This window comes from Dioscorea cayenensis, chromosome 17 (assembly GCF_009730915.1).
Source record: "Dioscorea cayenensis subsp. rotundata cultivar TDr96_F1 chromosome 17, TDr96_F1_v2_PseudoChromosome.rev07_lg8_w22 25.fasta, whole genome shotgun sequence".
NCBI lineage: Eukaryota > Viridiplantae > Streptophyta > Magnoliopsida > Dioscoreales > Dioscoreaceae > Dioscorea > Dioscorea cayenensis.
In genome coordinates this window covers 4,346,649-4,361,221 of record NC_052487.1, presented here as the reverse complement: position 1 = coordinate 4,361,221, position 14,573 = coordinate 4,346,649, and the positions used below count along the sequence as shown (strand labels likewise).

The 14,573-nt window shown below is 36.2% G+C and overlaps 2 protein-coding genes across 2 annotated transcripts in view; one reads left to right on the top strand and one right to left on the bottom strand.

Moving 5' to 3' along the window:
• The first annotated feature begins 377 nt into the window (after positions 1-377).
• LOC120280485 (E4 SUMO-protein ligase PIAL1-like) lies at positions 378-9,838 on the top strand. The gene is given in 16 exon segments (XM_039287346.1): positions 378-669; positions 1,165-1,237; positions 1,532-1,597; positions 2,846-2,911; positions 3,016-3,098; positions 3,783-3,834; positions 4,018-4,083; positions 4,898-4,965; positions 5,040-5,088; positions 5,172-5,256; positions 5,357-5,455; positions 6,262-6,313; positions 7,399-7,450; positions 7,526-7,648; positions 7,741-8,646; positions 8,961-9,838. Coding segments are annotated over 16 exon segments (2,802 nt in total). The 5' UTR covers positions 378-466; the 3' UTR covers positions 9,720-9,838.
• A 3,040-nt stretch (positions 9,839-12,878) lies between these two features.
• Positions 12,879-14,573, bottom strand: part of LOC120280693 (splicing factor ESS-2 homolog) — a 2,155-nt gene continuing 460 nt past the window's right edge. Inside the window, 3 exon segments of the mRNA XM_039287621.1 lie at positions 12,879-13,731; positions 13,733-13,957; positions 13,959-14,573. The exon segment at positions 13,959-14,573 is cut by the window's right edge and continues 460 nt beyond it. Of these exon segments, the coding sequence (XP_039143555.1) occupies positions 13,384-13,731; positions 13,733-13,957; positions 13,959-14,573 (1,188 nt within the window). The 3' untranslated portion in view covers positions 12,879-13,383.

Below are 14,573 nucleotides of genomic sequence, written 5' to 3'. Positions count from 1 at the left end.
CCTTGTGATTTTTATATCATGCATCTCTACAGTCTTTTTTTATCTTGACATGCTTTACATATACGAATTATTACACATAAATATGAAATATTTCTAAAAATAAAAAAATTATAATACCCAATAATTAATTAATTATAAACAAAAACATTCAAATCCCAATTTCTTAGCAAATATAGCTTTTATTAAAAACACATGAACTAAATATATAAATTTAATATTTCCAGGGGCCAAAGTGAAGAAAAAAACATCAAAGGGTAAAAACCGTAAAAATCCATCCATCCACCCAATCCAAGCTTTCGAAGCGTCGCTTTGGATCTCGAGTTTCAAAAACTCAGGGGGCTTTCTGCAAAAAAACCAAGAAAAAAACCCAATTTTTCTTGTTTCTTGGTTTTCATAAGTCTTCTTCTGATTCTTCGTTGCCGAAGCTTGAGACGGAGCGTTCGATCACTACGAGGTTTGAGGGGCCATGGCCAGCACCATTCCCCGGCCAGCTGCTCCTCCCCACGCCGCCGCTTCCGCTGCCGCTTCAGTGTTCGTGGCGAAGCCAGCGGTGCAGGCGGCGAATGTCATCCGGTTCCAGGTGGTAAAGGAGCGGCTGGAGTTGTACTTTAAGGGTGAGATCCCCTATCAGGCCCCTGAGTTTGCCAACGCCGTCTTCTCCCTCGCCAAGTACTTCCCTCATTGCCCTAACTGTTTCTTGAGTTTTTTTAATTTCGTGTTTGCTTTTTGTTGGTGAGGGTTTGGTTGATGATGTGTAATTTTTTGTTTTTGGAGATTTGGGGGTTTTTCTTGTTATTTTGGGTTTGGGTTCCGATTTTTTTCTTTTGCCCAAGAAAAAAATCTGTTTTTTTCTTTTTCTCATTCTTTGGCAAATAGTTAGGTTAGTTTGCTGTATGAGTGTTAGGCTATTTGTTGTTGTTTTCTTTCTTTCTTTGCTTATTGATGGTGTTTGTCCATAAAAAAATCTAATTTTTTTCTTGATTTCTCATTTTCAATATTCTGCTTTTTACTGAACCGTTCACGGGTTAGCGAATATTTTAGTTTACGTCTTTTAGAAGGTTATACTTTTTATTGCTGTTACCTTACCTTTTAATTTTTTTTAACTAAATTGGAGATGCTCAAATTCTTGTTATGGTTCTTGACAATTGGTTTTGGCAAACTCAGGGCTATTGATTATTCACTGTCAATCAATGATGTTCCAGCAATTGCACCATCACTTCCTTCGGTAATAAAACAGGTAATTTGCTTCATGTTCTTTTTTTCTATTAAAAAAAATTTGGTGTAAATTTTGGTGGATGACTTTACTAGTCTTGATGTTCCTTTAATAACTATACTGTATTTCATTATGTGATGTTTAAACTTAAAATTTAAAAAATCTCCCCAAGGCAAGCCCTGCTGTGGACAATTCTCGTAGTCAAGTGGCTATGGCCCCTGTCAACTTTAATTTATAACTTTTTTGTTTTGTCTGTGTGGACTTTTGGTATATTCTAATGCGGTTCTAATTCCTATTTTCTGTTCCTATCATACAAAGGCGTATAAATATAAGAATGACGGTAGTCTTCAGTCAGCGGTTATGGTGCTTATGATTTCTGTAAAGGTAATCCTCGTTTATAATCCTGCCCTATCTACATATTAGCAGTAATTTGAGGCATAAAATCTTCAACTTTATCAACTGAACTCACATGAGTAATTGTTACTTTTATGCTAACCTCTTTGGTTGATCTTTGTGTTTTATTTTGGTTATTGTGCTTGTTAGAATCAAAATAGATTTATGTATCCCCTCATTGTTTATTATATTTGATTTATAATGATACTTTCATATGTTGACATTAAAATAACGCAATCTGCACTTATATTATCTTGTTGTCAAGCATTGATAATTATTTCCTATCTGGAATTTGTGCAAGCAAGGAGTTCTGTCTTGTATTAATTTAAACTTTAAAGTCTTATCAGTTAAGTAGTCAGCTTCATTAATCTAGACACACTTGGAAAATAATATATACAATTTATTTTGGAGAAGCCTAAGTGAAGTATACTGGTTCAATGAAACAAATTTGAGTTTTATTTTTCATTACAGTTATATTAATTTGCAGTTAGTTTTGAAAAAAAACTGTCATATATTTCCTAGTGGCTGGGAAGGCGTGACATCGCTTTAAATGCATTTTAGTTCTCTAAAATACTTATTTGTTGATGTTTCTCTGTGACATGAGAGTATTTTGCGATAACGGATGAAAATTGCTTTTGCTGTGTAAGTCTTTTGTTGGTAGGATATTGTGTTCATTTACAGATGCATATCATACATATATCTGCCATGCAAACATGTTCAGACATTGGAATGACTGAATGAGGTTATAAGCCAGCCAACTTTTATTCTGGATGACACTTGTAATGAGGTAGTTAGTCTGCTGGATGCTGTGGTAAAAGCCATTTCCCTTTATTATTACCATTAGCATTGTTAGTGGCCCAATTCTAGCTTGTAATATAATGGACATCTTTATTTTTTTTTTCTGTTTCAATAATTCCAAAATCCTGAGTTATGTGTGCTGGTTGGATCTATGAGTCTTGCGATTTTACCATCATGCTTAATCTCTTTTTCTCCCCATTTGTTCTGTGTATCTCATTATATTTTTCTTCCAATAGTTATACAGATTTTATATTTTTCTCTTTTCTTTGGTTATTGATTTCTAAAACTCCTTAATAATTATGCTTTATGGCAATTCTTTCAAGGTGTTTTAGGTTTGTATACAGCAGAATGTTGGAATTTCTTCTTTAGCAGGTTTTTCTTCAGAATCATTTATCCATATTAAATTTTGCTTTTGTCTTGATGATGCTATTTGTTGTGTAGAATGCTTGTAAGGTTGGATGGTTTAGTGCAACTGATGTTGCTGAACTTCTCAGTATGATGGAGGAGGTTAGGAAAATATATTACAATTCAAATTGGTGTTATTCAACATATATGACATTTGTTAAGTTCATGGTTTAGCTGGTTTTCTGACTACTGAACCTGTGCTGTAGTTACTTAATGGCTTTTCTATGGCTATCAATAGCATACCTGATGCAGTCAAAGCTCAAGAAGTCATTTCCAAGGTTATGCCAAGGTGTGTTTTCATTATTCTCGTCCGTTTTATAGTTAACTATGTATTAGTTTTATGAGAAATTTTCATGTTCAGCTATCATTTTTTTCCTTGACCATGGTAAAAGCACTGTAGCCTTTTCCTGTCCCAAATTTACTAAGTTTCGGTTTTTGGAGAATTAGAGATAGAAATTCATTAGGAGGAAAAATATCTTTGCTATTGATGAAAGGATAGAGAGTGGCATATGCTCCTGCTTTGCTGTGTTATTGTAGTGTTTGGATACCCCTGTTATTTAAGCTCCTTCTACTTTCAAGTTCCTTTAATGCCCCTTTCTTGTCTGTTAGTTTGTTCATTTGTTTGCTGTTGTTAGCTCAAATGGCTTGATAAGCGCAACTTCTGGTTTTTTTTATTAGAAAATAAAAAGTTGTTTTGAGAAATTTCCCTTGATGAATTTTTGTGCTTTAAATTGATATGATATGACAGGAGTTTTTATGTATGTTTAATGTTTGATGATGGTTGTTTTGTCAATGCCATAAAGAATCTTACCTTGATTATAACATATACTCATGTTTCCTTCTTCCTGATTGAAATGCTTATTTTGCATGTGGCTTTTTGGACTTGGATGTGAGTAGGCACATGTTTTATCTGTTGAATATACATTTAGTGTTCATTTTCTAAGTTTTTGATTTCCCTTCTCTTTATTTATAGGTTTTATCCCAATCTAAAGTTGGGCTGTCTAGTTGTTGCTTTTGAAGCAAAGGTATGTCTGTGGGTTTTTTTCAGGCTCATCCTTTTCTTTCAAATGCTTTGGAGGAGCAATGAACTTGTGTTCACCCAGCATATTATAGCTATGAAAGTGATGTGAATTGGCTATATATATATATTTCTCTCAATTTTTGTGATTATCTGCTTGCTGTCAAATATTTAATTTTCTGTTTTGCAGCCTGGGTATGACATTTTGATGGCAGATTTTCTTATTCCGAGAAACATACCTGCAGAAGAGAGGATAGTAAGTCTCTCAGCTATGCATCTTATTGTTCATGTTTTTGAGTATTTTGAGATCTTTCATCCCTATCTGTATTATTTAAATGTATTCAGTTGGTTTAATCCCCCAGCAATAATCATCATAAATACACGTGCACAATCATGTTTGATTTTTGTCTACTTGCTGGAAAGCTCTCGCTGCATTTGTGGGATAGCAGTACATGCATTTCTTGTGACCTTTTAATGCACAAACATACTCAGACATACATGAATTGGTGATGCCCTATTCATTTAATCTAAAAGACAATTGTATAAACCATCAATGTTTTGTACTCATATTTTTTAGCTGAGAGACAAAATTACCTTCCGGCTATAATGGTTGTTGTTGCCAAGCCATAGACATCAACAAGAAATTCCTGACAATATGCCATACTTCTGCTTATAACTTATCTGGAAGGCCAAGAATCCTTATATTTCAGTTAAATATCCAAGTAAATGTTAAGTCTTGAGGTAGTTATTCTTGGTAAATATTCTGTGGTAATAACTAACCTGCCTTAACCATCATAGCCTGTGGTTGTGCACATCAATTGACATTGCATGAATTTCACATCTAGCATTAACTTTGTCATGCACTACTTCCATCAATAACATGGCATAGTATGGTTGTCCTACGTCGGGTTCATAATTTTCTTGATTATCTGTTATGTTTTAGTTTGCAATGTATAGCTGTAGCATGATGCAATTTTATTGAGCAAAGGGTGTCTTGCTTAACTTAGTGTTACAATTTGTATGCAGAATGTGAAATGCACCCAGCTCTCATGTTAATATCTTTTTTGCAGCGGCTATTTGTGATTCAAACAGACAACTTAGAGACGTCTGCTTGTATTGTAAGCCCTCCCATGGTGAGGTATGTTCCTTTCTGTTGTCAATGGTTTACAAGACTTATGCAAGAAATACTATGGTTTTCTTTTTTTCTTGTAGCTTTCTGGTTAATGGAAAAGGGGTGGAGAGAAGGACAAATGTTTCACTGGTTTGTAGGTTTTTTTTTTTCTTCATTGGCTGGGTATTGCAAATAATATTATTCAAATCAACTTCTATTATTTTCATATGCAGGACACTGGGCCTCAATTTCCAACAGATATTTCTAAAATGCTTAAATATGGAACAAATATGATTCAGGCAGTTGGCTATTTTGTAGGTTTGTATGTGCTTAGGCAAAAATTATTTTGATTTAGCTTACTGAAATGAAATTTTCTCCTTTCCACTTTCATGAAATGCTTGTTGACTTGGATTTTCAGGTAGTTATGTCATTGCTATAGCGTTTGCAAGCAATTTAGTCCCCTCCACTCCAACACTCGAAGATTATGTCCAACCTGCTATTGACTTACCATCTTCAGGTAAGCATTATTTATATAAATATAATGTATGCCATGTATATTGCTTCTTAGTGTATTTTTGCTCAATGTTAAGAAGCTTTTTCATCTGGCATTGTATCTACTTCTGAGGCATCTGGGTTTGGTGTATCATGCATTACTCTGAAGTGTCAATATTTATGATCCATTTATTTTTTCTCCATGCTCAGAATATATGCTTACAGTGAGTGAATGGTCTGTTCATAACCCTATTCTTGGTGTTTCAGTTGTGATTGTGATCATAACTGATTTAACTTGATTTGGTGTTCTGCATCATATGAATGGATCAATGTATTGAATTTGTATATAAAGACATCATGTAAAAAAAAAAGGATAAAGCATACCAATTCTATTTATTTGATGGAGGGCAATTAATCAGAATTATAGTTCTTTAAGTCAGCTATGCTTTTTGCTTGTTCATATTTCCCCTTATCCAAAAACTAAACTATGTTTTTTTAAATTTGTGGAAACCTACAAACCTCTTAGTTCAGTTTCCATTGGTCTACAGATATTTTGATGTTTGGTTCATTTATTTTAGAACTAAACTATGACTATGGACTATGGAGTGTGAATCTATAAATTCAGACATTTAACTCAGGTTTTGGTTAAAATAATTAAGTGCATTGGACACAATTGAATGATTTATAACAAACAAATTTTGTCCATTATGATAAAAGCTTTTGTTTCTTACCATTGATTAAACATTATCTTGCTGCATATCTTGCAACATGAGTCAAGAAATTGTGTTCCAAAACCAATGTGATGTTATTGTGTCAATCTGATGATGCTAGATTCTGAGTTGATCGTGGGTGCGTCAAGAATATCACTTAATTGCCTGATAAGGTATGGTGAAAGATTTTCTTTGTTTCTGTTCACCTAACTTATGAATGCTTTATCAAATATTTCCATCCATCTTATCTATTACTGAATGCCAAAGCATCTTCTTTTTGCCAAGGTGGTTATACCATTACAGTATGCTGCTATTGAACTTACAGTTTTTTATGGTATAGTCAAGCTATCTGTTAGCGGGAACAGGAAATGCATCTTTTAAATCTTGTAGTAGAATGTAACTATGTTAATCATATAAACACTATGTGGAACCATTTCTCAAGTTAAAATCAGTAATTTATTGAATTAGGTACACATGAAAAATATGATAGAAGATCAGTTTTTTTATTTTTTATTTTTATTTTTTATCGGAGAACTTTCCATTCAAAACAATATAGAATTTCTACTCTGAATGATTTTTTAAACATATACATCTATAAGTCAGTTTCGTAGATGATCTATTCAAGGAAAAGAATATGTTGAGTTCCATGTCAGAATGATGTGCAACCTTTATTTTTATTTTTATTTTGAAGGTTAAGGATCTGTTGTATTAAAAGATTTCCAACATTCATGCAAAAGGTCATTAGAATACTCTTAGTATGGGTATTTTTTAAATATTTCTTGTTTCTGCTTTTCTTTTTTCTTTTTATCAAATAAATCCTGATCACATCATCACACCACTAATGTTGCAGCCATCTAATACCAGATTCCAGACCCTTTTTCAAAATAGTAAATTTTTCAAAACACTAAATTTTATAAAATTGAGGAAGCACTAATTTTGTAGTTTAGATCCATGTGATGCCATAAATTATTCTCCATGCGTAATGGCATTTCTTGGCACTACTTAATTAAATATGCGTTCACCTAGCCAGTTAATAATTGTCTCATTTGTTTTCAGTTAGCTTACTTGATGCTTGAGGCATATTCCATTTGTAAAATGCCATATGATTACGGTCAACTTGCATTTTTCTTGTGGGTTTTTTTTTCTTGACTCCTGGAGGCAGGAGATAACCATTCTTTTTTGGGAGAAAAAGGAACTATCTGTATGACTTGTATTTTATTGTTTAAAGTGATGTGTGATCCCCTATTTCTGTTTACAGCTTTAGGCGCATAAAAACTCCTGTTAAAGGTTATCTTTGCAAACATCATCAGGTCAGAATCACTTGTTGTTTCTTTGAATTAATTGTTTACATAAAAAGCAATTTCATGATGTCATGTATTTCTCAGTGTTTTGATTATGATAATTTCATGGAAATGAACTCAAGGAAGCCGTCCTGGCGCTGCCCTTGTTGTAACCAACCAGTTAGTTTTCATTGACCTACGGATTGACCAAAAACATGGTTAAGGCAAGTACTTTTATCTTTTGAACTGCTTATAGATACATACCCTATCTTGATGCTGCTGTTCTTTTCTTTTTTTTCTTTTTCTTTTTTTCTTTCTAGATACTAGGGGAGGTTGGAGATAATGCAAATGATGTTGTTATCAATGCTGATGGATCATGGAAGGTGGTTGTCAGAGGTGACGGAGATACAGACAGACTACGTGATGGAACCCAGGAAGGAAATAAAGATGTTACTATGGAATCTGAATCTGACAAACCGAATTTGGTGACGGATGTTATGGATCTGACTATGGATGAAGATGATGACTCTGATGGAGGACCTGCTTCTGCTCAGGGACTTGCTAATGAGTTTAATAGTGAAGCTGAAGACAGGAAGCCCACTAAGGATGTGCAAGGCTATTCAGTTTCTGAATTCCTTTCTGAATCCCTAGCTGTCAACTCTACATCCTCAAGCATTCCCTTAACTGCTTTGCCAAGGGATGATTTCTGGCTTAGAATGTTAGCATCGACATCTGTCACAGATGGCTTATCAACGTCTATTGGACCAAGTGCTTACCCAATTGGCTCTTTGGAATCTCCTGTACCTGATGCTGTGATGAACCATGTTGCCACTGATGCTGCATCTCCTGGGCTTATCCAGGAGTCTGGTGCAGCTCCTGAAGCCTCTCAATCTCCTTTCCCTTTCCATCTACCATCACGGATGTCTCCGCTGGAGGAAAACATGCAATTACAGCAGTCACATAATAGAAATTCAGCTATCAGCAGCTTGCCTGATAGGCAGCCAATACCGAGATTTGTTATCAGAAACCCAATTGCAGTACAGGCTCTTCCAGTGCAGCCACAAGTGCCTGTTTCTTCCCAACGAATGCGATCAGATATATTTAATACAATTCATGCCCCTAATGGTTCTGGTGGAAGTCATGTGGAAACTGCAGCCACAGATATTCAGGCTTCAAGAAGTTTAGATAATGCTTCTTCATTGTTGCATGCTCAATCAAGGGCACAGGTACTGTTTTTAATCCATCTTTGCCTTTTATACTTACCCTAGTTCAATTACCATAACCACTCATGTTGTTGGTGACTTCTTTCTAAAATTGTTTTATGTGAGAATTGCACCTCACTGGGCACTTCATGCTTCATGGCCAAGTAAATTTACTGATACCATGTCAGAGATGATGCTTACTGTTTGTTATTTGCAGGCATGCATGCTATCTAGAGCCTTTGTTTCCATATTTTTTCATTTCCTGTAGCAACTGTTTCAGCTTGATAATCCCAGATTTTAATATGTACTTAACACCCTTTCACTTGTTTTTTGCACAGAGCTTTCAAAATCAGCAGCAGAATCAATATGCAAGGAGTTCAACTGCGCTCCCGCATCTTGTTGCCATGCCTGCTCCAAGCTTGATGGGCCCAAGAACATCCCCAGCTGTACAACAGATGAGAACAGCTGCTCAAAGGGGTTTATCCCAAACTCCTCCCGGTCAACAAACTTTCGAAGATCGTCTACAAAATCTCAGAGCTCAGCACACAGCAAGCCCAGTCACAACCACTCGTCCACTACGTTTCCCTTCAATGCCAGTGCAGCAAACAGCTCAAACCACTGCAGCTTTGGCAGCGGCGAGCTCAGCAAGGAATCACCAGGTTTTGGCCTCTCAACGTGCCGCCAACATGGCTAGATCGCCAGCAGGAGCTACACCTCCTCAAATATCCAGGACACCAACATCCATTCCGGTGGCGATCAACAGCCCTAGGGTTTCAAGCAGTGAGCAAACCCGAAACACTGTGACAGGAGGCATGCCAGTTGCAAGATCAGATGGCATTTCTGAATCCCCGTCTGAACCGAGCTGGCGACCAACTGGTAGAATGAGGGGTAGCCTTACAGGTAGCGCATATGCGGCTGCTCTTAGTCATTATCTTTCGCCTGCTACGCTGCAACCGGTTGTAGCTCGCTCGCCTGTCGCCGCTGCTGCGGCTACTGATCAACTTCTGACAACAGCATCGATGCCCTCGACCCAGAGTCAGCAGACTAACACAGGACATACTGAAGTAGGCAGGCAGACAGGTGCTTCAGGTGTATAATTCAAGGTATCTTTACCATTTGTACTAATTTTGATGAATCTTGATGATTGAATGGCAAATTGGTATGCGTTGTTGGTGGGGGGAATATTGCAATGTAAATTGAGCTGTCTCTTCCCTTTTGTTCTATTTCTTTTTCAATTCTCTTTGGAGCTTCTGTGGTTTAGTTGGTTGGTGCATTTATCAGATTAGATATCCTCTTTTTATTATTATTATTATTATTATTCCCTTTTCATTTTTTTGGTTTTATTTTCATTTGTTGCTTTTTAGATTAACTTGTTTTTTTGGTTATTTTATACATTTATTTAGTTAAGAGGTAGATGATATTTTACAAGATCCATTGGCCAAATTTGTGACTAGATGAAAAATATGTAATAGATATTCAAATCTTATGTTCTTAAATTTGTTTCAATTCTCCATTTTTTTCTTTATGTCCCTTAAATGATTGATTGGGGTTGTTTCGAAATTTTTAATGTGATGGGCAAATTGGCCAGCTAATAAGTAATGTAGGCATGAGCCAGAGCTAATTAAACATTTTACGTTAGAATTTTTCAAACGTGGTAAAAATTTAGTAAAAATTTAAATCACGAGTGATGATATATTTTTAAAAATGTGAGTGATAATTATGTGCGAGCAATTTTATCATTCACGTGTGTATTTTTATTTTTAGTGGTCTAACTGTTCATTAAAAAAAAATTCAGACAAAAATAACACGTTCTCCTTAGGGATTCTGAAAGATTTAGGAAAATCCAAATTGATCAGAGTTTTGGACAGGATTGAATTATAAAACTGCAGATCACTATGGGAATTTGCAATGCAAATAATAGGCATCCAAATCCTAACTCATTTATACGTCATTGATATATAACATATAATCCAACTCATATATAACATATTTTGTTAATATTTAAATAGAGATTATAATTTAGAAATTATGTCCTCATCTCTGATAGTAACAGCATTTGTACACAATGAGGAGGGCTTGTTCAGGCAAAATCAAAGCCCTGCAACATAACATTGCAGGCCTATGAACACATCATATTCCAAAAACACAGCAGAAAACCAACACCTACTTTAATCAGAACTCAATTAACAATCAGACAATTCATACAAACTATGGATGGAACAGATAATCACAAACAAATCTAATGGCTATCACAAACAAACAAAATCTGTTCATGGATGTGATACTAGCTCATTCAGAAACCACAAACAAGTGGACTAAAATGTCATATGAAAATGCCGATGAACTACAATGCCGTAAGATTCACAGAAATATTTGTCTATGTATTTTTCACTAGAGGATAGAAAACTTGTTCAAATTTAAATACATAAAAAATAAGGTCATCCATATATATATATATATATATGTAAAAGACTGCACAAAAAACCACTGGAATTGAAAATAGCTCATAAACAGAATCTAGGGTTTCAGTATTACTAATTCAGTTTATCATATCAAATCATACAAGATGCTATGTACTCTATGGTATCTTTTCAAAAAGTTTGTGCTATTGACAGTTAAACGAAAAAAAAATCAATCAAGACAATCTGAAGTAAATATCAACCAAGAATATAAGAAACTTGAACAATTTATTCTCAGGAACCATGATGAATATCCGCAACAATCATGAATAAATGCCCATCATTATTTGTCCTGATAAACCTTTTTGAGAAAAAAGCAGTTACTATGAAATATCACTTAATTCAAATCAAAGTAATTGCTAAATACCTCAGCATACCTGAACTGATCTATTTAATGTGCTAAAAGTACAATCACAAGCACACATCCAAACACATAAAATTTGGGAATAGCTGAAGTAGCTGAAACTTGAGCACATGCAGTGGTTCTTAGCAAAAGTTCAATACAATGAAATGGACTCAAAAGGTTCATCATGAGCGATGCAGTTAACAGCAATAACAAGAAAAAAAAGAAAAAGAACAATCTTCTTTTTATGACAATTGCACACACAACCCTTAATGTTGGACCCTAACTAGATGTTGAGTAGCATGTGATTGGAGAGATCTAGAGCTCATGTATGTCAATTTACGCTTAAATTACCACGTTTTAATACTACTTTGGGATTTGCAGATACAATCACATCACATCTCTGTAATTGAACAAAAGAACCAAGTTCAATTTTGGATACAATGACACATTATTTTGAAATCCCACCAATCAAGCATTACATCATAAGATTTACAACACATGATCATAACCATTTGTTTTCTTCAGTTCTGAATCTCCCAGTTCAAGCACATATGCCTTTCCTTTTTTTCTTCCATCCAAAAATTAAGCACTCCCACTAGTTTTGCTAAATAAGATCTCAATAATGAGAGATCTAAGCATCATAACATTGCAAAGTAGAGAAAACATAGACTAAATAACTATGTTGTTACTCTTTAATATTTTTTTTTACTTATCCATACATATTTGATATTCCTTTGATTTGATTCATCATGATTTTATGCTTAACAATAAACCAAAGTTCTAGTAAAAAATCTCTAATAAATGCCATATCAAGCTTTCATTGTCTTAATCTTGAGAAAAGATAGAAAACATTTTTCTGTAACAAGGAACCTATTGCATTGAAAACCACAGGCCAAATTATTGCCCTCTTCCTTCTATCCATAATGTACTTCATTATCCCTCTAATCATACACCACCCAAGATCTAGTTCTTAAAAGACAACTCTTTACTCTATCACAATGCTACAACCATCCCCATGCAGGGAGTATCCAACCAAGATGTTGAAAAAAAAAATATGATATCAATGTTACACATAATTGAGAACCACCAATAACGGAGAAAGCTTGAATATAAATATTTTATAACAGTAGTAATCGGCATTAGAGAAAGAATCAAAGCTCAACAGATAAAACATTTTCTAGATAAAAGGCATGTATGTTCTTATCCGGTTCCATAAATTTTCTTAGCAGTACCAGAATGAAAAGAATAACCCTAAAACAGCTTTTAGGTTTCTCAATTTATCACAAGAAACCAGGTAAATAGCATACCTGAACATGAAAACATCTGCCAAAAACATATGTACTGGAATGATAAGGATATACACAATATTTAGAGCACAAAAAAGAAAAGAAAAATGTGCAAATAACAAGACCAACACAATGGCCTAGGCATTCACAACTCCATCCTATCACTGTCACATAGAGTTCAATAGGTATTATTTGCATTAACTGCAGAAAATAGATCTCAGAAAATCTGACATTACATATATGAAAGCATAGAATAATGTTGACGGCGTATGCCAATCACATATGCATGCTAATAGCTCCTATAACATCATGTCAATGTTAACATTCTTGTTGAAACAAATTTTCCAGTCAAACAAGATAAGCTTATCAATACTCTAGAGCATCAAAATACAGGATAATACCATGATGGTGAAATTCAGCAGTTTTAGTTTCTGCATGCACTTGCTACAAAAGTATCCACATCCAAACTTTCAAATAATAGCATTTGAACAGCTGTATGCCTTTGTGACGAAGTGAAAAATTCAAGAGAAAACATCACCAGAAATGACTGGAGCCCTGCCTTGCTGAAGAAAACCTTGTTGCTGAACTCTTATCTTTTGAAAACCTTGAGCTTTCTTTAGAAGTGCTAGCCACTGAACTAGCAAGACAATGACAAAGTCATGAGAAGACATCACCACGGAGGAACAGAGCCCTGCCTTGCTGAAGGAGACCTTGTTCCCAAACTACTATCTCTTGAAAACCTAGATTTTTCTTTAGGAGTGCTTGTAACCGGACTTGCACCTCTATAACTGGCCCGAAGAGTTTCATCCACTGAATGAGAAGACTTGGCAATAGCATTCCTCACAAATTTCTGCGCCGCTGGAGACAATGTCCGCACACTAGGGCTTGCACTACCCCCTCTAGCTGGTGAAGGCAGGGGTGGCTTTTGGAACATCTTGGACCTTTCCCTCAGCTTCCGAGCAGCCTCCCTCGAGAGGGAGTGAGCCTTCACATCACGAGCAGGCGGGCATGGAATCCCTAAAGTGAGTTCCCTCACTACTCCCACCAATGTGCACTGACGTATCCTCTGCATCCAATCTCAACGGAGTCCCCTCAATCTCTCCCCAGGTAATGAACGGAGACTCATCAACACCAGGGGCTGGAGATGGAGTCTTCACAAAACTATAGCCATTGTCAGATTTCTTTACTGATTCAACATAGAAAGGGTTTGGAGTCTTCCTCAAATCCTCCAAATCATATTTTTTTAGACCTCTCAGCCTCCCGATCAGCGGCAAAAGGGAAAGTGGTGCTAGCTGGGGTAGTGCCCTGAACCATATTATAGACAATATCGACAGCGTTGTCCTTTCCAAGCTTCGAATCATCTGCTCCTGGATTCCCATGGAACCGAGTACTGCTTCGGTTGATCTCCTTTGTCAATCCCTTCAATCTCTCAGCGTTCTCATCTTCAGTCAAGGGAGCCTCCTCCGCTGGCACATACATCAAGAGGTTCTTGGCGCTGTATTTCCAGCTCTCCAACGTGCTTGGAGATTGCCCAGAGGTTCCATACCCGTCCGTGATGCGATCTTGCTTCTCCATCTCAAGGGCTTTGGGCGGATCCGGCTTCTCGGCGTTGAACAAGTGCACATACCTCTCCCGGCGCTTCTTGTTAACCTTCTCCATGATGCGGGAGAAGCTCTCGTTGTCCTCGCTGGTGTAGCGGCGGAAGAAATCATCGAGCGAGACGGAGGCATCAATGGCATCTTCAGGCATCTCGCCTTCAGCAGGGTTGGGATTCACAACTCGGTCGGAAGGCGTGGAGGCGGCGGCAAAGGGGGTGATGGATGGGGTGCGGACGGAGGGTGTAGGGTTACGGATCGAAGC